A 25,108-nucleotide genomic window follows, 5' to 3' on the forward strand; every position below is an offset into this window, starting at 1 on the left:
TACGAAAATATAATGCATAAATTGAATGAAATATGACTTGTATCACAGATCTCGTGGAGGGTTGGGTGGTTGACGGACTGATTTGCTTTTGCACATTTCAGCTGACCCGATGTGTATAGTTTTTTTTTCTTCCCTTTTTAATGTCGAAACATCAAATGATTGTTGGACTCATATGATGATATGTGAATGTATATCTACAGTGTGATAATTACAATGTAAAAAATATAATACTTAAGTCAAGTAATTATTATAAACCCCAGGGACACTAAATTGCTGCTCGCGAGTTGTTAATGGTTGCTCCCTGGGGTAAAATGTAATTTTTTCTTGGTGGAGAAAATAAATACTTCCTTCGGTGAACCCCGTATGGCGAACTATGTTTGCCGGGGTTAGTATTTCTTAACTAATTTCTTTCTTCTGGCAAAAAAAAAAAATCCGACTCGACTCAAACCCGTGTAGAGTGGTATTCACATACATGATTTAAACTATAGTCACAATTTTCTTGATAAGAAATCAACACGGATTTGTTAAATTCAGGTTTTTAACCAATCTATGTTGATCTCTTATTCAAAAATTGTATCTACAGGTTAAACCATGCCGGTGAATACGGCCCTCGGTCAATTCGTTGAGTTTTTACTTTTAAATCAGTCCAGATTTATGGGACATCCTGTGTATTGCATAATTAGAACCCTAAAATTTGATATTACGTCCTTCTCCTCCTTAGCTGTGACCCGGAAGACCGAAGGTGCAAGTTTCGAAAGTTAGTGGGATCCGGACGTGTCAAGCGAAACAAACACTTACACCACACACACACACGCACGCACGCACGCACACACACACACACACACACACACAGGTCGATCACAATAACTACATTTTATTAATAACTTCGAGAACAGGTCACTTATTTAGGCCAGAAGAAGCCAGTCTAGAAGCACACATAACAAAAAAGGCACATACCAATAACTTAAGAATATCCAATACAACAATTCGTGTAAAAGTCACAGAAATCAACTGGTGTCACACAGATAGATTTCTATCACAGCCTTTATATCCGTTAAGGATATTTGATTGATAAAACGTCAATTTCATCAAAAGGAATCGATAACATAAAAATCACACAAGTTTATGTTGAATAAGCTCTTTATTCTACTGCTTCGTCACAACTTCGAGGACCGTCTCTCAGATTACCCTCGAAACACCCTGGTTGATTGACAACACACCCGATATTTGTACTTTGGTAGAAGGTGTACTCGATTCCTGTTGCTTCGGAACGTATTCTGAAATACGTTTTGGTACCAGAACCTCGGGATCAAGCTAGTTGAGAGTCAACCCTCAACAATCACAAAAATAATTTGTAAAGAGGTTGTCCGCCCCTCTCAGGTTCCCGAACCACAATATTTCATCTTTAATAAGAAGTTAATTTCAACCTCCATCTCCTCTCTTTCGCTTACGACTAGACGTCCAGAAGCCACGGCGCAATACTATAATACGTAAACCTCTATAGCGTAAACTTCAGAAGCCAGCCAAATCTTAAATCAAAGGGTGCTCGACCTTTTGGAGAGTGCGGACCACTTTATTGGTTCGAAATTGTGTCGCGAGCAGCTCAATTGATCTTGAAGTGTGCGGCGGGTCTCTGAAGTGATCTGAGAATGTGCCACGGGGTCACTTGAGCCATATGGAAATGTGTCCTACGTCTCTCAAGTGGTCTGTAAATATGCTGCGGATCGCTCGAATGATCTGTGAACATGCCGCGTGTCACTCAAGTGATATGGAATTGCATCGCAGGTTACTCGAGAAAGCTGTAAATGTGCCATAAGTCACTTAAGTGAGCTGTTCACATTTCCATAAGTCACTTAAGTGAGCTGTAAATGTGCCATGGGACACTCAAGGGATCTGTAAATGTGAAAATTAGTTAATTTTTACAAAATTAGGTTTGAGGTCACGGACCACATCAAATTACTCCTGAGGCCAGATTTGATCCGCGAGGCGTGGGTTGCTTGTGTATGTTTTGAATGAATATGTTTGAGACTCGTACAGGGTGTTTCAGAAATGACTCCCTAAAATTATTTCTTCCACTAACTGTAAAATAATTTCTCATTGTGAAATTATTTCTCTCATTCATTTTGAAATGATTTCCAAAAGCACTTCTGAATTTAGTTCTTTCACTGATTCTGGATAGAATACATATTTGTTCACTGAAATTTTCTTTCTCTTCATCATTTTTATAAATTCTGTAACTTGTAAGCCCTTCCGTCAGCGGGCCAATACAAAATCGAGTGTCAGATATGGTCCACGGACATTTGCGTTGAAGACCCTCCCCTGCTCCAATCATTCTTCACTAGTCTTTTGGCCAGAGACTTTAATATCTATCGGCTACTGGGTAAGGAGGTTGTTGCGGTTTCTGTGCAGGTAACCCGAACCCTTGTCCTGGTGGAAGTTCTTCATACTGCGGCGGAGGGGTGTTCGGAATTCCTTGTGCATTGCAGTGTCCATGATGGATCGTTGGAGCACTAGGTGGTATGTGTTGGTTGTACGGAGAAATCACTGTTCCCGGTATGACCCGGGGTGGAAGATGCACTTGCGGAAGCGTCGAGTTTTCAATCACTGGCGGCGGTCCGCACGGATGAGCATTGTTGCTGGACACGTAGTGCGCGTGTGGGTTGCACGTCTGATGTTTGTGGTGGATTCCTTTCTTCCACTCCTGTTTCTGCAGGTACGCGCAACAAATGCATAGGAAAATCAAAAAAACGAAAAAAGATCCGAACGCTGCGGGAATCACGACTCCGAGCCCTGGCATGCCATCCATGTCTCTACCTGCAAATGAAAAACATTGAAGAGAGAGTTTGTTAAATGAGGATAAAGGGAATGCATCAATCGAAGAGGAAAATTCATTTTTTTCCTGTAGGTGTGCCTAGACGGAGATACGGGGAGGGGGCATGAGGGGGCATGAGGGGGCATTGCCCTCTTCCCCCAGCATCAAAGATGGAGCCTACTGATCTAATGTACATGCGTATATGTTAATTGACGTCATCATCATCATGCTCCCGCAGCAATCATCATCGTGCCCACCCCAGACTTTCCCGTCTAAATCTCCGCCTATGTACGTGTGTATCACCCATCACATTTGAAATATTCTTTAAGAAGCATAAATAGTCATACTATGGCCCGCCCTAGCCGGACTTGGGCAGGTGCGAAGGGTGCGACCGCAAAGGGCCGTAAAACTGAATCTCTTATTGTAATGATTTCGTATGATATTTTACGAACTGCTTTCAAAAGAAATAACTTGATTCTATTGCTAAAGAATATGTCTATTCATTACCAGCGGTAGTAAATTTGACGCCCCCCCCCCATCTTTCAATGGTGCCTTGATTTTTGACAGAATAAGATTTTTAGTTGGCTTCTTATATTGATTTCCAAAAAAATTTATAATCTTAACTATTGGTAAATATAAGACAGCTCACAGCCCTTTCAGGCTTTCCCAAGAAGGGGGCGACGGTCTTAACATCACGATGAGCTCTCGAAAAAATAGATTATTCGGGATCGTCTTCCTTTCGGACTCAGAGTCTGATTTCAAAATGTATTAGACATTACACCCAGTCGCCAAAAAATTAGGAACACCCTGCTATGCTACTCAGCACTAATATCTTGTGAGACTCCTCTGGCTTTGTGACAGCAAATATTCTTCTAGGCATGGACTCTCTACAAGTTGCTGAACCCATTGAGGAGGAATATTAGCCCATTTAACGAAAGGGCAACTTTTAATTCCCTGAGATTAGAAGGTGATGTTTCGGATCTTTTAACAGACCTTTCAACCTCGTCCCACAAATGCTGATTTGGGTTGAGATCGGGTGACTGGGATGATGGGGGGGGGCATTGAAGCTATTGAAACTCTGAATTATGTTCTTCAAACCAATCTGAGATAATTTTAGCCCCGTGTGAGGGTACATTTTCCAGCTGGGAATATAGCCATCATCATCAGGAAACATTATCGCCATAAAAGGGTGCACATGGTCAGTTTATAGCCATAACGGTAGTTTATGGTCAGCGGCAGTGTGGAGGTAAGCGCTGCCATTGATGGATGTTTCCAGTGGAAATAACGGACCAAGATTATACCAACAAAATGCTTCCCAAAAACCACGATTTCGCCGCCAAGCGCTTGAATAGTTGTCATGGGGCATAAAATAGATCAAGTTAAAATTGTCATCAGTGAAATGAAAATACCAACATATCTAAAAATATACCATTTGATTACCTACAACAAAGAACGTATTGGAATCAACTTACAAATAAGTTTGAAGAATATAATATCGGAGTTCCACAAGGTTCGGTGTTGGGACCTACGATATGGAACATTGCAGCAACTAAAATACTAAAAACGGCCACATCTAAGGACATAATACTACAAGCGTTTGCTGATGACTTCTTGATCATAATAACAATCAAAGAACATCCTTAAGGAGCTTGAAAGATGGGCGGACATATTTGGCTTGAAATTTAATCTTCAAAATGTCTATTTAAGATTATACCAATAAAATTCTCCCCAAACCACGATTCCGCGCCAGCCGCTTGAATAGTTATCATGGGGCATGCCGGATCCGTGGCTATTATTTTGTTCTGCGTGCAAGAGCCCTAAATTGGTATGCACAAAGCCAAAAACTTATCTCTGGGCTTATATAACCCGCTATCACATCTCTCTAGAAACATTGAAGATGGACGCAAAAGGTTCTCCTACCGAACCATTAAATGACTGAGTCCGGTCCAGTGGTCTCACCTTGAGGTTCTAGGGTATTCCTGGGAGAAAAGGGGGTCTCGAATGAAAATCAAAGGAAAGAAGAGCCTTGAAACCACATGACCACATCGCCATGTGGAAATATCGGCTCGTTGCTCTTATAAGCTAGGGAGATACACGTATCCAGCCTGTTCCATTAGTTCATTTGTTTCCAACTGTTCATTCTGTGACAGCTTTTTTGGGGGGATTCCGCGTAATCAAGCTCTATGGCATCTTTAAAAATCCCCGGAGAGCTTTTAAAGAAAAAAGCTTTTCTGTGGCATACTCGCAACTATATCAGAGATTCGAAACATCGGGAGTGCCCTATGCATCCAAGAAAGCCCCCCCCCCCCACGTGCAGACTGTTGGACCCTTGCATTATGACGACGCTGGATAATTTATAGAATAGAGGATAATTTATTAGAATAAAATATCCCGGGCAGTTACCCGTAACAGGGACTTTCGCTACAACCCGTTTACATGGCGTTTAGTTTATGCCGGTATTCCCCCTCTTCCGGAAGTCGTCACTGTTACGCGGGTTGGACGAGGGTGGTTGGTTGAAGATGGCTAATGAAGGAGCTTACAGTAGTTTCACGGTACAAAGGATCATGGGAGAGGAGGTCGGAGTCACCCACCATTATTCCGCAACAAAGATGGGACTCTTTTGACGGATCATCATACCTCTTTTTTTCCCTCATGAGGGAAAAAGGTTGCCATGCAGGTAATAATCATCAAAGCGACCCCCAATCTTGCAAGGGGGAAGAGGAAAGATCTAGAAATAATATGTGACCTGTTCTCTGTGGGCCCACCGTGACGGTTTTGGGACAGATTAGGAATATTGCATTTATGGCTCTTGTGTAGATAAGCCATGACACCACCGCATGATCAACTACAAGAAAAATACGATGAAATTTTTATTTTTAATTATCATAGACTCATTAAATCTTGTTTTTGATCAATTCGAATTAGTTTCCTTTATTTTAAACCCCCTATTCCTCATTACCCCATGCGAAAATAGATTTTTTTAATGCCTTTTTTCACAGTTATAATATTTATTCTTGAATACAATACACTTGTCAATGAAAGACAAGAAACCAAATTTTTATAGAAATACAGGTTTCAGATTTCTACCATGTTTCAAATTGGAATAATCCAAAAAAATATTAAAATTTGTATTTCATATTACCCGAGTGCACTGTATAGTTAGATAGAAAGTGTAAGGATTGAATAATTCGAATTTTGCATATTACGAACTTTTTTTTGCTGTCCCCTTCAGCTAGTTATAAGCTGAATGTTCATGTTCAATTACACGAAAATTTCAAAAGCATAAATTGCATTATCAAATGAGCATTTCATAAATATATATGTGATTTGTATGGAAACTAATTAGTATAAATGTGCACTAACCTGTAATTAGCCGATCGATAACTCCAACAGCTCAACTTCACTAACGCCTGTAAAATATTTGTACCGTATTTGCTTATTATGAGAATCACACTAACGCGGAGCGAAAGGATCTACAAATTCTTTTGTTTAAACCTTTTTTCGCTTCAGATTTTTAACCCAAAAACTACGAAATTGACGTCATCGTCTAGAGATTGTTGTTTGTCATCTTATTAGCAAATCCACGTTTTTTTTTTCGCTTTTTTTGACATCATTTACTAATATTTCTCTGTGGAAAGAAAGAAAACGATGACTCACACGTTAAGTTAATGACAAAACATGTACAATAATAGAAACCATGCATTGCACACATGATTCAAATTGTTGTTGGGCATTCTTAATAACTCACAATCACAGAACTTTTGTTAAAGCCGATCAAATGGTTCCGACTGAAAAAGTGTGATTCGTTTTCTATTCTTCCATTTCGACATGTCCTTTACTTTACCATGAGCCGTAGATATTTACCGAAATAAAAACTAATTTTATTTTTTTTTCGTCGCCCCCTGTCCTGTAATTTCCGATATTAGAAAGTCACTATTGAGAAGCCTTACGAAATGGAAAATAATCATTCCCCGTTTCTGAATGCAATAATAGCCGAAATATATGTATGAGCTAAAAAAAATCACTGGAAATTAGGAAAAAAAAGCAGCTCATAGAGATGGATGGATGATGATTTTTTTCTGCCCTTTTTGTATTTTATAAATACATCAAATCAGTAGACTTTCTGAGGTGAACTTGGGTAGAAAAAAAAAGTTCCGTTGTCTCAACCGGGAATCGAACCCAGGATTCTTGCTAATCGTGCGAGCGCACTGGCCATTATACCACGAAGAGGAGATATCCTTTCCCTCTTCAACAACGCATATCAGCGTGACTTCCTGAGTAGACACATGCGTTGTTTAATGGGAAAAAGATCTCGTCTCCATGGTATATTCGTCAGTGCACTTGGCCGGTAACCAAATTGCCGGTGAAGAACTTTATGTCCCAAGTTCATCTCGGTATGCATAATATCCAGAAATTCTATAGATTTGATTTGAAGAGCAGCTTATATTTTTTAGAAACAAACTTCGAAAAAGTTGAGAAAAAACAGAAAAAGTTCGAAACATTCTTTCGCAGTTTATAAATTTTTTATAAATTCCGAGAATCACTCCTCGATTGGCTTCCAATGAGCACTAACGCACTTACAAACAAGGAATTTTATTTATTCATTCATTTCGGGTAGGGATAGGGTGCTCAGGAGAGATAGAGCAACAATTTTCTAACTGGAAGTTAAAAGACAAAAAGAAAATGAGGTCTTTTCGTTTCGTTACATATGATAGTGATAGGAACCGAGAGACACCCAGGCTCTGACACAGTGATATAAGCACATTGTCCCTGGGGACTCGGGTGCCTCCGGGGAAACCTAACCATTTATTGATCTTGAGAAAGATATATTACATACATGGGCAGGTGCCATTACGCACCTCGCCAGTAAACAAGTATAAAATTTGTAATCGAAAATGGTGATTCATGTAAATAAATCACAATTGTAAATCACAGGTTATAAATCACAAAATCATCGTAATAATCGTCATAATCGGGAATAGTTCTTGATAAAATTTGTGTGTGATCTGCTTCTCTTCAGGGATTTTCATTGGATTAGTAACTATCACATCAATGAAAGCTGTCAATCTGCTTCTGGGTTGATCTAATCGCTGTACCGTGTAGTTTGATTTGGTCCAAAGACATTCGTCAGTAATTGCTGCCTGTATCCAGCTTTTCGATAAGCCAGCGTGGATCAAACTATTCTCGACTACTCAGGCTTTCTCTTCTTCTTCCTCTTCTCTAAACAGATGTACGAGATCGCTGTCTGGGTGTCGTTGACGTCGTAGTCTAGTGGATCTCCTAACTGGCATAGGTGGCTCTCTATCTGGTTCTGGCTCCGGGACTGTAATTCTGATATCCTCAGGGTGCTGCTCTAGAAAGCGGACCAGTTTACGTATTTTACTTTTTGAATCTTCCCGCTTCAGGATGCACTCAAGCCAAGGTATTCGCAAATGTTCAGCTGGCTCTCTGAAGTGGAAAGCCGTTGTCTTGGGGCATATCTAAAAGTTAAAAGGGTGTATAAGAAGTTTAGTATGAATACAACTACTTGACCCTACATACAGCTCGTACATGTTCCTCTGCAGAATTTCTAACGAATTGGTCACACGCAGGACCGTGTTATGTGTGTGATATGCGTAGCAAAACGTATTTATATTTCCGTGTTATACTCGGACTGCCATCTGACTTTCACTGGCAAATGCTAAAAATTTTCATGTTATGTCAATGTCGTGTTGCAAGTCTGCCTCTCTGTCTTGTTTTTTTCAAATAAGAACAACTCGCATTCGCCCCTCGAGGTTGGAAAACCAAACTCGAGGTTGGTGAATGTTATTCACTACATTACTTATTTGTAGAGCCCGGAATTCAGGTGCTGAAAATAGTCAAGATTGGCAGGCAAAAGGGTATTAAAAATGATTAAAATAGGCATTAAAAAAAACATTGATAATAATTAATGACTTTTCCAAAGCATTTGATAGCGTTAACCATACTATCCTCCTTTCAAAAATCAGGGCTTGGGGTTTTTCAGGTCACCTTGCTAACTGGTTGGAATCCTACCTCATAGGTCGGTACCAACAAGTAAGTTTTAATGGAACTAAATCTTCCCGCTATCCCTGTCTTACTGGCGTTCCTCAGGGGTCCATTTTGGACCCTTTGCTTTTTATTTTGTTCATCGATGATTTGAAAAATCACGTTGATTCTAATTTCTTGATTTATGCTGATGATGTTAAAATCTTCCAAGTCGTAAATAATAGAGATGATGCTGTGACGTTACAAAATTCTGTCGAACAACACAGTTCATGGTGTAACATTAATACGTTAAATCTGAATATTGCCAAGTGCGAATGTCTGTCTTTCAGTAAGAAGCATAGTCCCATCCTGTACAATTACAATATTGATGGGCAAACACTCGAAAGGGTAGAGTACATGAAAGACTTAGGTGTCACTTTTGATAAGACTCTAAATTTCAACCAGCATATTAATAACATTGTTTCAAAAGCATCAAGGAATGTCGGTTTCATAATCCGCAACAGCGAATTTTTTCAAAATACAGAAACCTTGCTGCGACTTTACAATTCTTACGTAAGATCAGTTCTAGAATATTGTTCCATAATCTGGAATCCATATTACTTGTACAATAACACGAGGATTGAACGCACACAAAATAGGCTTTTGCGCTTTGTTTACTTCAAGAAGTTTCAAATTTTTGATATTCGAATTCCTACAGACATACTCAGATCTACTTTTCACTATGAATCACTCGAAGTCCGCCGTCAGAATGCATTGATCACCTTTTTTGTGAAAATTTTGCACTTCGACTTGGATGTACCAGACATTTTAGCCCAAATCAGTTTTCACTGTAATAGCAAAAATCTTCGCAACCGAAATCTATTGTATGTCCCACCATACCGAACAAACGTGTTGGAAAATTCTCCTCTTTTCCGCTTCCTCAGGTGTGGAAGTTCTTATGTGCTTTTTTGACATTTTTTTTTTCTCCTTTTTTGTACACACATATGATATCATTTGTATTATATATATATTTTTTTTGCGTTATTTTTATTGTGCCGTTATTATTTGTATTATTCTGTGCCTTTATGTATTGCAACGTACTGTTTATGTTTGTTATTTTACTCTTTCTTCACTCCACTGTAATTCGGCATCTGCCTGTTGTGAGAGTCTACATATAAATAAATAAATAAATGTAAAAAACAGGGGGAAGTCACTAAAAGCTACAATATTAAGGGTCCGAAAACTGGCTAAAAATTGACTGCACTCACTGAACCTACCGTTTTAATGACAGATTGTAATAACAGGAGTGGAAATAGAACTAAAAATTTACGATTCCAAATTAGGTCATAATCACGAACCGGAAAATATCTCAAGACGGAAAAAAATCAGTCGATCCGGCTTTAGTTAAAGTTGGGACCACGAAAATAAGTCGTACTAAGCGAGAAAACGTACAGTGGAAACGTTATAAGCGGAATCCAGTGTATACAATGACGCCGAAAGAAAAGCGGTGAGAAGTCTTTTTTGGAAAATCATTCAAGTAGAAATCAAATCAGTGCTTCTCTTCTCGTCATTCTGAAAGTATCAGCGTTAAAGATTGGGAATATAGAGAGAGTAGAGTATAATATTGTATATATAGAAGTATAATATGTTTATGTGTATAAACAGTAAAAAATCTCTTAACGTTTTCACCCCTTAGATGCGGTCATCAATGTTTTACGGCCAAATAAAAATATCCCGGCGAAAACCTAATTAAATAATGTATTTCGAACCCCTATTTAACAGTCAACTTCAGATGTGGTCACAGGCACCATTTTTATCATTCGTTCTATGGGACTAAACCCCCTGTGCGGACACCGATAGTTGCAACTTTGGTTCGAATTATGCTCACTAGATGGCAGCAAAAGTATAAATATTTGATCAACCGGCTACTTTTGAATGCAATTTTGGCTTGAAATTCGTTAACGTTTGGCACCTCTGATGTCAGTTTAGAGTCTGAAATCATGCGTTGGTGATCGTGCTCCTATGTTTTACATAATTCCCCGCTGTTTAATACGGCCAGCTCTAGTATAATTGTCACTCGCTATCACAAAGAAAAAAAAATCGATGTCTCAAATACAGTGAAAAAAGTAAAATTGGAGTTCGTGCTCTTGCAAATGAATTCAACGCATTGATTAAATACATTTTCCCGTAAACGCAATGACGGAAAGTCACTAATTTAGTCTTTAAGCGTAAAATTCATTTTGAAGGAGTTAATTACTCAGCAAAACTCACCAAACTGTGACTGATGAGTTTTCCCAAAAGATGTTAATTCAGAATGTAAACTTTGTATATAATATTTCTTTTGTAATTTTAATTTCGTATCTATGCAATAATTATGTATTTTCATGACTTTTATGTATTTTCATGTCAGAATTTCATTCATATTAAATGAAGAACCATTTCCAGTTTCTATTAATACTATATATATCATACAATTAATACAGGAACTCCCTCTGATACGGTCACCCCTCTTTTACGGACAATTTTTTTTTTTTTGCCCCGCGCGTGTCCGCAAAAGAGGGGTTTTACCGTACATTGCAAGGGTCATCAAATTTTTTACGTTTTGCCAGTGGTTCTGGGTTATGAAAGCAGAAGAAATATCGTATTAACCGATATGTCACTGTATCCGATTCCTTTTCTAAGTGAGCAATACTTGATGAAATAATGAATTATTAATGTAAATTATCGAGAAATTGATTTCTCGGATAAAATAAACGTTATAAATCGAAAAAATACGGCCAAAATTTATACGTGCGACATCAGAAAATGATACTTAAAGTCAACGAGAGAAGTCACTGAAAAACGAAACTATTTTGACACGCACAAAATCGAAACTTAAGCCGCTTCAAAACATAATATTTGTCCACCACAATAAAATAAGATGAAAATAAATTAACAGATACTTGACTGCATCAAATTTTGCTATGATTGAACTCACAACTACAATAAATTTTACTAAAATGATAACTTACAGCATAATTTTTTTCTTGAAAAAAAGAAATATATTCGTATAACATGCGTCAATTCAGCAACTGGTGTTTTATGTCAACAACAGAGGACGTTAGTAAAAACAGTCTTCTTTGGTCGTACGTATCAACACAGTGATCGCTCTTCCGATTTCTTAACCAAAATGCACATCAATATTTTACATATGGATACTTAAATAGTGTTTGAGAAGTTTCGAAAGCCCCAACTCGTTTCAAGTACAGTGATGGAAATCAGACGGTACAATCGATCTGTTGGCCGGAACACGAAAATTCAAACCTTTCCATTTTGATGGCAATCGACAGAGCACCCTTAATTAATTCGTACTAAGGATTGAACATTTTAAACATTAAAATTCTCTCTCCCTCTTTTAAAGTTCTAAATCTATGTATATAATGGCATGTCCTGACTGTCTGATTCACTGATTCATCATCGCCGAGCCGAAACCACTGGAGTTATGAATATGAAATTCGGTCAGTAGTTTTATTTTACTCACTAAAAAAGGGTTTTTTCGAAATTCAACCCCTAAGGGGCTTCAAAGGTTATACAGAGAAATCACGCCGAGTCAAAACCACTGAAGCTATATTTATGAAATTCGGTCAGTAGTTTCCTTTTATTATGTAAAGACCGACTCAGGAAGGGTTTTACAAAATTTGACCCCTGAGGTTGGCAAAAGCGACAATTACTTCATCAGTTAGTCATACTGATCATCATCCTTCTTCATAGTATAGACGGGCGTGCCATTGCCCATACGGGGTAACTGATTAGCCGTAATAGAGTCAGTAGCAGGAAAAAAATAGACTGCCCTCACAATTTGCAGTTCTTGTTGCTGATTGATGTGGTTTTTTGGGTGCGGTGGGACGACGGATAATACGGAATGTCCGATAAGCGAAGGTCGGATAAACGAGACTCTATTGTATAAGTGGCTTCAGTGCTTTTTCGGAGCGTTGCAATAACTTACATTCGATTCCTTTGTTATAATTTTTAGTTTCTATTACTAACACGGCTGAACAATTTTTTTTTCTATACGAATAGAAATTTCGCTAAAGCATCTTCCTCACCCCTCAACAATGCAGCTTCCTGATTATGTAGTTGCTTTAAGAATTTGAAGTTTCAAGATTTTGTGCCGGTCCACGTGGATTAATCATTGAATAACACTGTTCAAAAGTACACAAAACAATAATGTCACACGTAATAACTTAAATAAATTCAATGGGAAAATCACAAAAATCAACTCCTGTATCATACAAAAAGAATTATATCACAGCCAGTCTCTATCGACGATTTTTCATTTAAAAAAAGGGTCAGTTTCATTATAATTAAAATCCATGACATCATTTCAGTTTTCTATGTTGAATCAGTTCTTCATTCTGCTGATTTCATTACGATTCGAGTCTCATCTCCTAGTAACTCTTGAAAGTCCGGTTGATTGGGCGCACACATAACTGATATTTGTACTTTATCCGGAGCTGTACTCGATTCCTGTTGCTTCGGAACGTATTCTGAACCAGAATCTGTAGCTGAGTCTATCCCCCCCCCCCCATCCAAAATAAATTTTGTAAAGCTCTCCACCACCAGGGTCTCGAACCATACTATTTCATCTTCAATATGATGTTAATTTCAATCTCCTCTCGCGTACAATGAGATTCATTCAGTCATGGATGAGCAATGTGTCCAAAAGCCAAGGCTATTGCTAATAAACTTCATAGCGTAAAACCTCGATTCTAGGGTCTTCAAGTTTTTGAACATCGCGGGACAAAACAAAAATTTCCATGAAACCCGAGGGCCAAAAAAATCATATACTTTAGTATTTAGATTCACACAATGGGCGTCTTAACTGGTGGGCCAAAGGGCACAAGACCCTGGAGAAGGACGACCTATGATATTAGGGAACTTGATTTATAATGAGATTATTTTTTTCGTTAAATAATAATTTCCATAAATTCTGCAATTAATTTTTCATTGAATATGAATCTCCATTGCATCTGAAGTAATTGTTTATCAAATATTAATTTTCATTTATTCTGAGCCTTTTCGTCAGCGGGCCACTGCAAAATCACTTCGAGTGTCACATGTGGCCCGTGGGCTATTCGTTGAGAAGACCTCCTCGCTCTAATCATTCTTCACCGACGTTAGTACCTATCGGCTACTGGGTAAGGAGGTTGTTGCAGTTTCTGTGCAGTTAACCCGAACCCTTGTCCTGGTGGAAGTTCTTCATACTGCGGCGGAGTGGTGTTCGGAAGTCCCTGTACATTGCTGTATCCAGGATCGATCGTTGGAGCACTAGGTGGTATGTGTTGGTTGTACGGAGAAATCACTCTGCCCGGTATAATACGGGGTGGAAGATGCACTTGCGGAAGCGTCGAGTTTTCAATCACTGGTGGTTGTCCGTACGGATAAGCGTTGTTGCAGGACATGTACTGCGCGTGTTGGTTGCACGTCTGGTTCATCCGCTGGATTTGTTGCTCCCGCCGCTGCATTTGTTTGTTCCGCTGCTGTTTCTGTAGGCACCTGGTGCAAATGAAGAAGAAAATCATGCAAACGAAAGCAGATCCTAACATTACGGGAATCACCACTTCGGCTCTTGGCATGTCATCCATGTCTCTACCTGCTAGTGAAAAACATAGAAATTCATCAAATTAGGATATAAATGATGCATCAATTCAAAAAATATATATAAATGTATGTATAAACACAAAAATACATTTAATTTTTTTGTGTTTATACAAAAAATAAATAAATTTTGTTTTAAAAACAAAAATACATATTAATGTTGGAAACAAAACTTGAAAGTTTAATGAAATTGTCAAATCCAACCAAAATACCAGCGCCTTAAGCGGCTGAAATATATAGTGTGTAAACATTATCATTAGAGACCGTAAATTTAGGCACTAAAAACAGTCGAAATAGGCAGGAAAAAAGGCACTAAAAATGCCTAAAATAGGTACTAAAAAAGGCATTTATAGTGTTTGAAGGAAGAAAAAATAGCTAAAAACAAAGGTATTAAGGGTCCACAAACTAGCTGAAAAATCTATTGCTCTTAATCCGTCTATTGTTTTAATTATAGTTTATAATAATTGCATTATTATTGAAGTTAAATTGATTTCAAGTCCAAAATAAAATGTTACTTGATCCTCAGGATTAGGCCAATTCCAGGGCCACCATTACCAGACGACGGACCCTTGGTAAAGTGATATTCCGCCCCCCGCCCCCCAGCCGGAAGTACCTTCCTTCCGGTTGACATTCTAGAATAGAAAATCTTGGTACAGAATCAGTATTATGAGGCCCCTGGATGTGGCTGGGTTGGGTGAGGAGCATGAGTAGCGGACAACTCCAGTTAACCGAAATATCTTTGGAGCCTAGGGTGATAAGAAGGCAATCGTGCCTATAGTATTTCTTTGCGCTGGGCTGAGTTCAACCTCAGAATTAGCTGAAAGCTGAGCACCCACAGGTCTCAACACTTCCAACGCCCTTGGTTAACGAGGACACACGCGCACACACACATCCCGAGCCCATCGAATGTACAACGCTCCCTTTTACGGACAATTTTGAGGCCCATGGGTTTTTACGTTATTCGAGAGATCTCATTATGTTACGTTGGCCTGTTTATTGATTTTTTGTAATCATAGTTGAAGATGGGGCCACACTTTGTTTTGTATTTCTTATTTATTTTTGTTCTGTGAGTGCGGGAGCCCCGATAGGCCCGCATCTGTCGCACTCCCCGCCCCCACAGGTGGCTCTGTACAACTGTTTCACCTAAATCATGTCAGAAATTGTGTATAATATATTCCTTAATACATTTGTATAGCTCATTTTACGAATATTAATATAATTCGCGGTGCATAAAATTATTTGTGCCGTATTATTTGTAAATGTAAATGTGTTCAAATTATATGCAAGTTTTAAAAGCACAAATTTCATGAGTAAATGAGCATTTCATTTATATATATATATGCAGGGTGGGCGGAAAGTCCTGGACACATTTGAAAAAATTATAAAAAATAAACCGGTAGGTATGGCCTGCACCAAAATGTTTATCTCTCTTTCTCTAGGCGTGGAGTTTTCATTTCTTTAAATAAATAATAATAAAAAGTTCTATATTTCTTTCACAGATGGCGCTGCATCATGAGAAAACTCGACATAAAATACAACACAAACAGCGCATAAATAATGTTTATTTATGCTCAGTTTCTGTCGCATTTTTATGTGTTATGTGGAGTTTTTCATGATGCAACACCATCTGTGAATGAAAGTTTGAACTGTTTTTCTTATTTCCTCAAAAAAAAAAAACCTCTAGGCCATTATAAGTATTTTTTTTACAAACCACACCTTTTCATGTCAATAGGATGATCTTTTTTATTAATTTTTGAACCGTGTCCAGGATTTCTCGCATACTCTGGATTATGAAAACTAATTAGTATATATATGAACTTACCTGTAATTAAACGGTCTATAATCCAACAGCATGGATTCGCAAATACCTGTAAAATACTTGCACAGTATTTCCTTATTATTAGAATCACACACGAAAGCGAAACGAAAAGGAAGTATAAATTCTTTCGTCGTAATTTTTCTTCTTAGATTTTTAACCCTAAAGCAACGAAATTGACGTCATTCTGCGACAAACTAGTGTTGACGTCGTCATTGGCTCCAGAGATTGTTTCTCGTCATATCATTGGCTCTTTTTTTTTTTTTTTTTCGATGTCGAAGTTTTTTATGTGTATATATTTTTTTATATCATCATTACAACTGCATTTTCATTTCTGTCGGAAGGAGGAAATTATGCTTCTCACGTGAAGTTGACGACAAACATGCACGAGTAATGGAAATCGGGTATTGCAGGCACGTTACAAAAATTTTGTTGTTATTGTTTTGGGCATACTTAATAAATAACTCACAATCACAGGACTTTCGTTTTCGTTTCCCCTTTTGAAATGAAATTCGGATGATTAATCAGAGCAGTCAAAAAGCCGATCAAATTAATCCTGACTATACTCATCACCATCCTATTTTATGGGGAAAAATGAGAGTCATCCTTCTATACAGGGTGCGTAGTACAGCGAAAACTCTATACTGAGTTTTCAACCAGTTTTTACGAAACTTACAGAAAATTTGACACTGTACATAAAACATACTGGAAAGAAATTTGAAAAACGACAACTTAGAATTCGATGAGATTTGAGCATTTTAAGTAAATGATTTTTTTTTTTAAATTATACAGACGCAGGAGATGTCAGTTTCATTTTTTTTTCATAATTTGGTTGTTAATATATATGTTACGGTAAATGTGACACATCGGTTATTTTACATAATGGATCGGTTATTATGCATACTTCAATCATCTTAGAAAGTTTGATAAATTATCACTTTTACCGGCGAATACGCATAATGCAGGGCCGTAACTAGGGGGGGGGGGGGGCGTAACTGCGGCAAAATTTAGAGGACAGCAGTTTTAGGGTTTTCCTTCTGTTACAGGTCTAGAAGAGACGAATCATCATTTCCCTATTTCAAAGGTCTAGCAAGGATAGACAAAGAACCAGCGTTTCCTTATTTCACAGGTCTAGACAAAGAAGAATCAGTGTTTCCTAAAATTTGCGGGTCTAGACGAAGGACTACATACAGGCGTAGATAGAAAAGAATCAGTGCGTCCATATTTTAGGAAAATACAGTGTAGTATTTATTAGTTGTATAAAAAAGGGAAAATCACCAAAGGCTTTGCATTTGATTTACATTTAGGAAAGCTCAATAACAGATCAATTAATTTCGTTTGTCTTATCGAGGTCTTCTATTTTTCATAAAGCGTTGTCTATCCATAATACGGTGGTGGTGGTGGTGTTTTCAACTCATTCGTTGGATACGCATTTTCTACGTACGGAGGAGGCACGCTGTTGTAGTAGTAGTTCTGGGGTTGCTGCGGCAAAAGAGGTGCGCTGGGTGCAACCAGCGTAGGCTGAAAATATTCAGGAGGAAGCGTCTGCTGGTATTGTTGTTGGTCCCTCTGCCTTTGGTATTGCTGCTGCTGCTGTCGGCGATTGTTTTGCCTCGCTTGACGATACCCGCCACTAGCCGTGTTCGGGAGACGTCGTTGTTGCCGATCGGAGTTCCCAGAGTGGACCACACGCACCGTGACTTCTCTTTTCTTGCAGCAACCGAGGCACAAAATAATCAAAACGATTACTGCTAGTACTCCACCGATTGCAGCAGGTTTGACTGCATCTGTCACAAGTAAAACATAAGGAGCGAGTAAGCCAATTTTCATTTTTGTACATGTCAGAAGAATCATTCAATGATTGTCATTATTCCACTAAATTCCATACTTGAACTCGAGAGAAAGGTCATTCGATTGGTCTTGAACGAGTCTTTTTTTAACCGTGATTATAACAATCTGACATTTTCAGCGCAATGCCAAACTTCGAAATATTTACCGTAGATGCTTATTGTTTCTTTGTGAAGCATCTTCAAATACGTGTGTGATGTTGCGGTTAACCGACTTGACTAAAAGGTTATGCTTCGTACCCAACAGATACGCTGGATACGGAGTACTATTTATACAGAAGTCACTATTATGGGAGTTTTCCCCTCTAAAATGTGGACAGGCTGACCTTATCCACACAAAACTATCATATGGGAATGATCAAATGAAAACGGAATGAGACGGTTAAATGCACGCTTGCTGTTTTGGGTTTGGCAGTATTAGGCCATCATCTGAGAGTGCAACGAATCTTTCATTTCAGTTCCCATTTCAGATTCTTCCACGAAGAGGGGAGCACAAGCAAGTGAAAGTCTCAAAGTGACGCGTTTAGACCGTAGGGTTGGTTTCATGTATTTCCATCAAAAACCACCGAGGTTGGTTGTATGCTGGGACATACAGGGTGTCCGGGAAGGCACCTCAAATTTAAAATTGAATATAATGAATGAACAGTTAACGATAAAAAAATTAATTTTTTTTGCATGTTTGCCAGCCGGTATCCTATTTGAGAAAGTCTCTGTAGAATACTTACTTAACATAAAAATTAATCAGCCATTTTCCACTTCAAAATATGGGAAAACAGATGGCTGCACATGTATAACACAAAACAAGCATAACTCAGGCATCATTAAAACGTTGGAACGACGCATAAAACTCAGAACGCACGTACGTCCTGCATGTAACCAATTCGTTATAAATTCTTCAGGTGTATGTATCTATTTCAGGAAGGTGCAATGATCAAGTAGTAGACAGCCTGTGAAATTTTAATTGCTACTAGGTTTGACGAAATTATGTCATTAATATATTTCAACGATAGATAGCACTACAATTGTTAAACTTTCATTGGTTGTCAGGCACGGCCACGAACACTTAAGTATCTCCTCTTATCTCAATCGCAATGATGGTTTTTCAAAAATAATTCGGAAATTGTGGAGCTCATTACGCACATATGGATTATGCTGGCGCAGCGTCATGCAATTTCCAACTAAAGCAATGAAAGATAGTGATAAAAAATTAAAGTCTGTCTGGCACACGAATTACCCTACTGAAATAAATTTCCCACCATTAAATCGTTTTTTAGAGATCCGATTTTGATGTTGTGGTGCCCTTTTCCCAGACGCCCTGCATGTTGAGTTCACATTATCGAGTATTAAGAAAAAAAAACCGCACTCGATAGTTTAGTACATATGCTGTGTTTATGGTACGGTAAGTAACATCTCACAGACAGTACGGTTGGCAATTCACGACACCGTGTTCAAGGAACTCAATTAGTAGTGGACAAGTTGACCAAATCGAAGATGTGAGAGTGAACAGACAGAGAACCCACTACAATGCGCATGTAACATCACCCACACACTGAGTGATATGAAAACAGACCGTCCGCCTTTTGCGAAATACTCTCTGTGTATTTCTTCGTTTTTTTTCCCAGCTCCCATATTTGTTTATTTGATCACGTCTAACAGAAATTCGAGGGATAACCCGTAGATAATTTACAAATTCTTTATTTGGCATGCATTAAATCCGGTACATTATACAAACAAATACATAAAAATATAGGTTATCCGGGCCAAAAGTATTCAAAACTAAATGGCTTATAGTGAGAGAACAACACACATGATTGCTCATAAATTTTAGTTGCATTAAATAAGGCAACTCCTCAAGTTTTTTTATTATTCGCAGGTTCATAAAGTTGAATGTGAGCACCGTCAGGGACTCAGCAGATGTCTAAACAGTAATGGATCTCTTGAATCTCTTGCCAAGTGTTTAGCAGCATTTGAGATGTTATTAATCACTTATTGCAGAAATATGTTGTCATGCGCATGTGGAAAGCTCCACATTCTTACTCAGTTCATACACGACGTTTAATGCACTTCACAAATTTAAATTAAGCTAGCCAAAAAAAAACAAACAGGAACTGAACTTGTGGCACCCTCATGCTGATTGAGTCAGTATGTGACTGCTGTGAAAGCATCTCAGGTCGGCTGCGGACAGTTCATATGAGCCATTTTGGTAGAAAAACTTGGGGCAATCCCCTTTCGATGGCACGAAATTCGTAACTACTACCGCTTGACCGAATATGCACCTCATACACATTCCTCTGTTTCGGAATTTGTAACGAATCGGTACACGTTGGAACGTATTGTGTGAGTGTATGTATAAGCATGGCCCTATATAACGTATTAGTGTTTGGAGTTGTGCTTGTTTCGTGTTCTTGCTGGTGCTGGCATCCGTGTTCCATAATTTGAAGTAAAGATGATAAGTACTGGAATTTTCATGTTATGTACATATCATGTTGAAGATCTGGCTGTTATGTGCGGTTTTCAAATGGGAGGACCGGCCCGCATTCACGCTCCTTGAAGCTGAAAAACCGCAGAAAACCAATTTCAGCCGACACTTTCATAACTAAGCACGTTTCGTTCTCTCAGGATAAGCCATTACTTTTGCATACCTTTTAGCCCGGACAACTTTGTGATTTTCCTCTTCTGTTCAAAGTTTCAATAAATTTCAGTCTCCGAATTAGTGATTGGTGCATTGAATGTATGTATTCCAGAACAAAAAATCACCAATATTATTATCATTTATAGACGTGTATACTGTTTACAGTATACAGGGATTGCGTGTGATAGATGTCCTCGAGTTCTTGTTGTTGTGTGTGTACCGATCAATGAGATGAAATCCCTTTGGCTAAATCTACTGACAGAAAGAGTTTGGCAACTTCTGCCTTAGCTGTCTAATATGGTGGTTACCCGAAAAGTAAGACAAGAGAAATTTTTTTCTCATTTTACCAAACACAGTGAAGATTCTCCTAGGCAATACTAGGTGATGTGCACTTTCATTAACATGATCTGGAATCAAAAACCACAAAGAAAACGGCTTCCATGCCAGTTGCTTTTCTTAAGGATTCTCGGAATTAATGTGGAAAGCTGATCCCTAAAACAATCAGATTGAAGTGTAGAGGGTGCTGATGCTGTTGTACCTACGTATACGTGTTACATTCGCTGTCTGGAAAAATGCCAAATCACTCGGGAATTCTTTTTACAGGCACTACACAGATTGAAGACACAGTATTCGCCTCTGCGGCACCCTCAGGTTGAAATATCTCTGACACTAAAAGCCACATGGCTGTTGATTCTTCTTTCTACTGCATCTGGTTTGCGGATGGGGCAGAAGGCGAAATGCCCGGTGATGATGTAGGGCACGGTGCGTAAGGCGGCTGAGCGACAGCTTCCGAGTACTTCGGTGGCGGCTCGTAACCGTGAGCGCCCATTGGCGAGGGCATATCGGATGGCGAGTACGGTACCAGCGACGGGTTATGGTACGGCTGTGATGGAGGGAAGTAATGGCTAGGTGCAGGCGGATACTGCTGCTGCTGCTGTGCTTGAGGCCTTGGTGCAGCTACCGTGGTAGGGTACTGTGCCGCAGTGTACTGTTGCCTAGGGTGTGGCGGCGGGGGCGGCTGATACTGCTGTCGCTGGTTAATGCCAGCAGGAACGACGATGGGCTGGGCGAAAGGATTCGGTGGAGACGCCGCCGTCGATATGGTGGTCACGGTCCTCCTCCGGTTGTTGCTGCAACAAATCCTCCACACGTTGTACATGCAGATGAGGATGAAAAGTAGCACGACGATCGGTGGTATGATGACTGCGAGGTTCGGCCGTCTTTCTGGGAAAAGTAGAACAAACATTAAAAGAGTTACTTCATTGAGAAGTTGTTCTACAAAACGAACAGAAATTCAACACATTTTTTTTATCATTATCATTTTCTCTGGATTGCGTGTGCCATGTTGTGTTGAATGTTGTAATGCGACATATTCATGTCATGCGACGAGTTCATGTCATGCATGAAAGTAAGGCATTATATTAAACCACTTCTATATTCGCCCATGACTTCAGGTGGTCAATAGAATGAGTGCATCCATTGAGCTTGTGTTGAAGCAGAAAGTATCTTAGTCATTGGCACTTTTTCAATGAGTTTGTATGTGTATATCCAGTATCCTGCAGCTGCATAAATCGTCAGGATTTTGTTCGGTGCAAAGAATGACGTCATCTTGATCGATGTTGTTCATGGCTATCACGATAACTCTAGTCAGTGTACTCTACTTTCTACGGTATTGAAGTCTCCGCTTCAAGGAAGATTAGCCGTTATTCAATTACATTCAGTCACAGATGCTTCAGCATCTAATGGACATTAAATTGCTGACATCTTTGGTTTCTTCCACATTCAATTTAATTTCTCCACCTCCGTACATCTTTTCCGTATCTTAAAACGATGAATGGACAGTTCGATGTGTTACAGGAAGTTTTACAAATCAGCACCATCCTTTAATACAAATAGCACTCCTGAACGGGTAACATGCAAAAAATTCACCAATAAGATAAACCCTCAGCATAACGATCCTCGATTCTACGGACTTTGGATTTAACGTACAAAATTTTACCACGAATATGCTTCAGTCAAAGAGTTGCAAAATCCTCTCCCCCCCCCCAATTTTTAATTTTTAGCTGATTAAAAAAAAGACAAAAACAGTGAAATTTTATAAAACGTTGAAACCTCGATATAACGATACTCTGAGGACCAAAAGAAAAATATCGTTGTAGAGGGATTATCGTTGCATGGAGAGCAACATTATCTTCACGTTCCACCAAAAATGTGTACGTTCTTTTTCCTTTACATCTTTACTAAATCAGTACCACCAGAAAAGGTGCTTCTAAGTATTTGCTCACTTATAAAAATTATAATTTATTAGTTTATTAAAAGAATTCGTTTTAATGCCTTGCGCCTGTAAAGAGATTCACTCTTATCACACTTTTTTATCACCCACAGAAAATAGCAATAACAACAACTTCATCAACACTTTCGGTGATCATGTAGTGCAAAATATTGATGTTATTAGAAGTGCTCGAAATAACGGGAACAAATGAAAGAAGTTGAAATTACATTCAGGGCGAGGTATTAAAAAAATCTTCGCAGAGGTTTCAGAATCTCTTCAAAAAAATATCGTGTAAAGTATAATGTGTTCTTAAATCTTTTCCTACTTGCGGGCCGATGAGATCAATTAAGTGAACAGTTTTTTCGCGGACCGACATAAACGGGAGAGATAATTTGCGAGCCCAAGGAAAATAAAAATTTTTGGAAAAAAAATTTCCCAAACTTATTATATTTTATCATGAGCGAAAAATCGTTGGACTGGGACTCCTGCTGCCACCTGTCAAATAAAAACAAAACTTGTTATAACTCTTCAAGTAAAGCTGGTCGCTGATTTTAAACAGGCGTGCGGCATAAATAATTAACAATATATGATATGATACTAATTTTCTTTTATGCTGCATATTGGTATAAATCTTATGCACCATAACACCGGTTAGTCTGTTTTAATGTTTACCTTAGAAAAATTTTCCGACGAACTTAAAAACACAATAACCGGTATCGTGCTGCATAAGGTTTACATCGGTATGCGGCATGAAAATAAATAATATATGAAGGGTCAGGGAAAAACGATGACAAGTCACAATTTGCTTATTTGTTGTAAAACAGGAAACAAATGGGACTATCATCGTTCTTTCCTATTGGTTCTTATTTTAGAATGTGTTTTTAAGGGGACTATCATTGTTATTCCCCTTACGCATTCCAGATATCGATAGTACACCTCATAAACAAACAGATGGCACCATTAAATCATTTTCATCAAAAAATAGGCTATCTTCGTTTTTCTCCTTGTGTGACCCTCTCATATATTATCATACCACACATTGTTCATTTTCATGCTGCAAACAGTTATAAAACCAACAGCCAGTTTTGCTTGGAGAATTTATAGCAAATAGGGTTTTTTTTCTTATTTAAATAGGAGGGGTTCCCCAAGCGCAAATCTTTTCCATTTCAATCAATATTTATGTGCGTATTTCTCTTCCATATAAAAATATCGGAACGGAAAATCGAATAGAATTCGAACTCATTCATTGATGTTCTGGAATTTTTAAAGCCCTTCTAAATTCCAGAAATCTTCGCATAGCTTTTGTTGCGGAATCGCTGTATTCGTAAAAGAGTATAAAGTACGCAGAATAAAAAGAGTATAAATTGAGATAAAAAGACAGATAAAATCACCCCGTATATTCTCCGCCCATACGTAACCTCTCTTAACCGACGCTCCCCGTTAGCGGACACTTCCCGTTAACGGGCACTTTTCTGATCTCCGACAACGTGGAATAGGGCTTTAATGTATTTCACTCCCCATTAGCGGACAGTAAAATCAGGCAAACTCTAATTTGTAAATTTTTCATCATAAATCGAGAATTTATCATATTCGAAGGTGATTATGTATAATCCTAAGCTCGTATTGGTAAATATGATAATCCGTCAGTCAATTACTTGAGTAACTGAACATAACTATGGTCCATTATACTGATTCCGAATGGTAATGTTGGTTTTGTTTGCACATGTTGATGCGCGTGAAGAAAGCCAACATAACTGATAACGTTGTAATGAACGTTTGTTTCTCTTCTTCACACTTATTTTAACTTAATTTTCATTGCAAAATATTCATGCACGGGTAAAAATAATTAATTAGTTTAATGAAGAGAAGAAAGATTATAAATTTTTTTATATTTTTTATCAGACGTTCCAACTTCATTTGGGAATTCTGCATAATCGCCGGTAAAAGTGATAAATTATGGTGAAATTTAATCAAACTTTCTTTATTGAGACGATTGATGATTGTGCATGTATATAACCACCGGTGTATCACGTTTATCCACAGCAACTTATAAGAACCAATTGCGACCGAAGCAAAACTTCGTATAAGTATGAAAGTCATATAAACG

The 25,108-nt window shown here is 38.4% G+C and overlaps 3 protein-coding genes across 5 annotated transcripts in view; all 3 read right to left on the bottom strand.

The window, feature by feature from the left end:
- The window catches only part of LOC149069023 (uncharacterized), an 89,118-nt gene that overhangs the window by 50,273 nt on the left and 13,737 nt on the right, over positions 1–25,108 (bottom strand). Inside the window, exon 3 of one of the 3 annotated variants that reach the window (XM_089250459.1) lies at positions 17,610–18,037. The exons of 1 other annotated variant lie outside the window; for it this stretch is intronic. In XM_089250459.1, the coding sequence (XP_089106585.1) occupies positions 17,628–18,037 (410 nt within the window). In that variant the 3' untranslated portion in view covers positions 17,610–17,627. Of the gene's footprint in view, positions 1–17,609; positions 18,038–19,776; positions 21,954–25,108 lie in introns of those variants that run through there. One more of the 3 variants, XM_089250457.1, reaches the window with a different exon arrangement.
- LOC149069026 (uncharacterized) lies at positions 2,297–6,272 on the bottom strand. The gene is made up of 2 exons (XM_089250847.1): positions 6,176–6,272; positions 2,297–2,814 (listed from the first exon to the last, which is right to left on the bottom strand). The coding sequence occupies exon 2, from the start codon at positions 2,804–2,806 to the stop codon at positions 2,360–2,362; it is 447 nt and encodes a 148-aa protein (XP_089106973.1). The 5' UTR covers positions 2,807–2,814; positions 6,176–6,272; the 3' UTR covers positions 2,297–2,359.
- On the bottom strand, positions 13,850–16,373 carry LOC149069027 (uncharacterized). The gene is made up of 2 exons (XM_089250460.1): positions 16,257–16,373; positions 13,850–14,429 (listed from the first exon to the last, which is right to left on the bottom strand). Exon 2 carries the CDS (start codon positions 14,419–14,421, stop codon positions 13,954–13,956), a length of 468 nt encoding a protein of 155 aa, XP_089106586.1. The 5' UTR covers positions 14,422–14,429; positions 16,257–16,373; the 3' UTR covers positions 13,850–13,953.

The sequence above is a fragment of the Pholcus phalangioides genome, unplaced genomic scaffold (genome assembly GCF_987345545.1).
Source record: "Pholcus phalangioides strain wild (caught in Gottingen) unplaced genomic scaffold, Ppha-v1.0 ptg000024l_1, whole genome shotgun sequence".
Lineage (NCBI taxonomy): Eukaryota > Metazoa > Arthropoda > Arachnida > Araneae > Pholcidae > Pholcus > Pholcus phalangioides.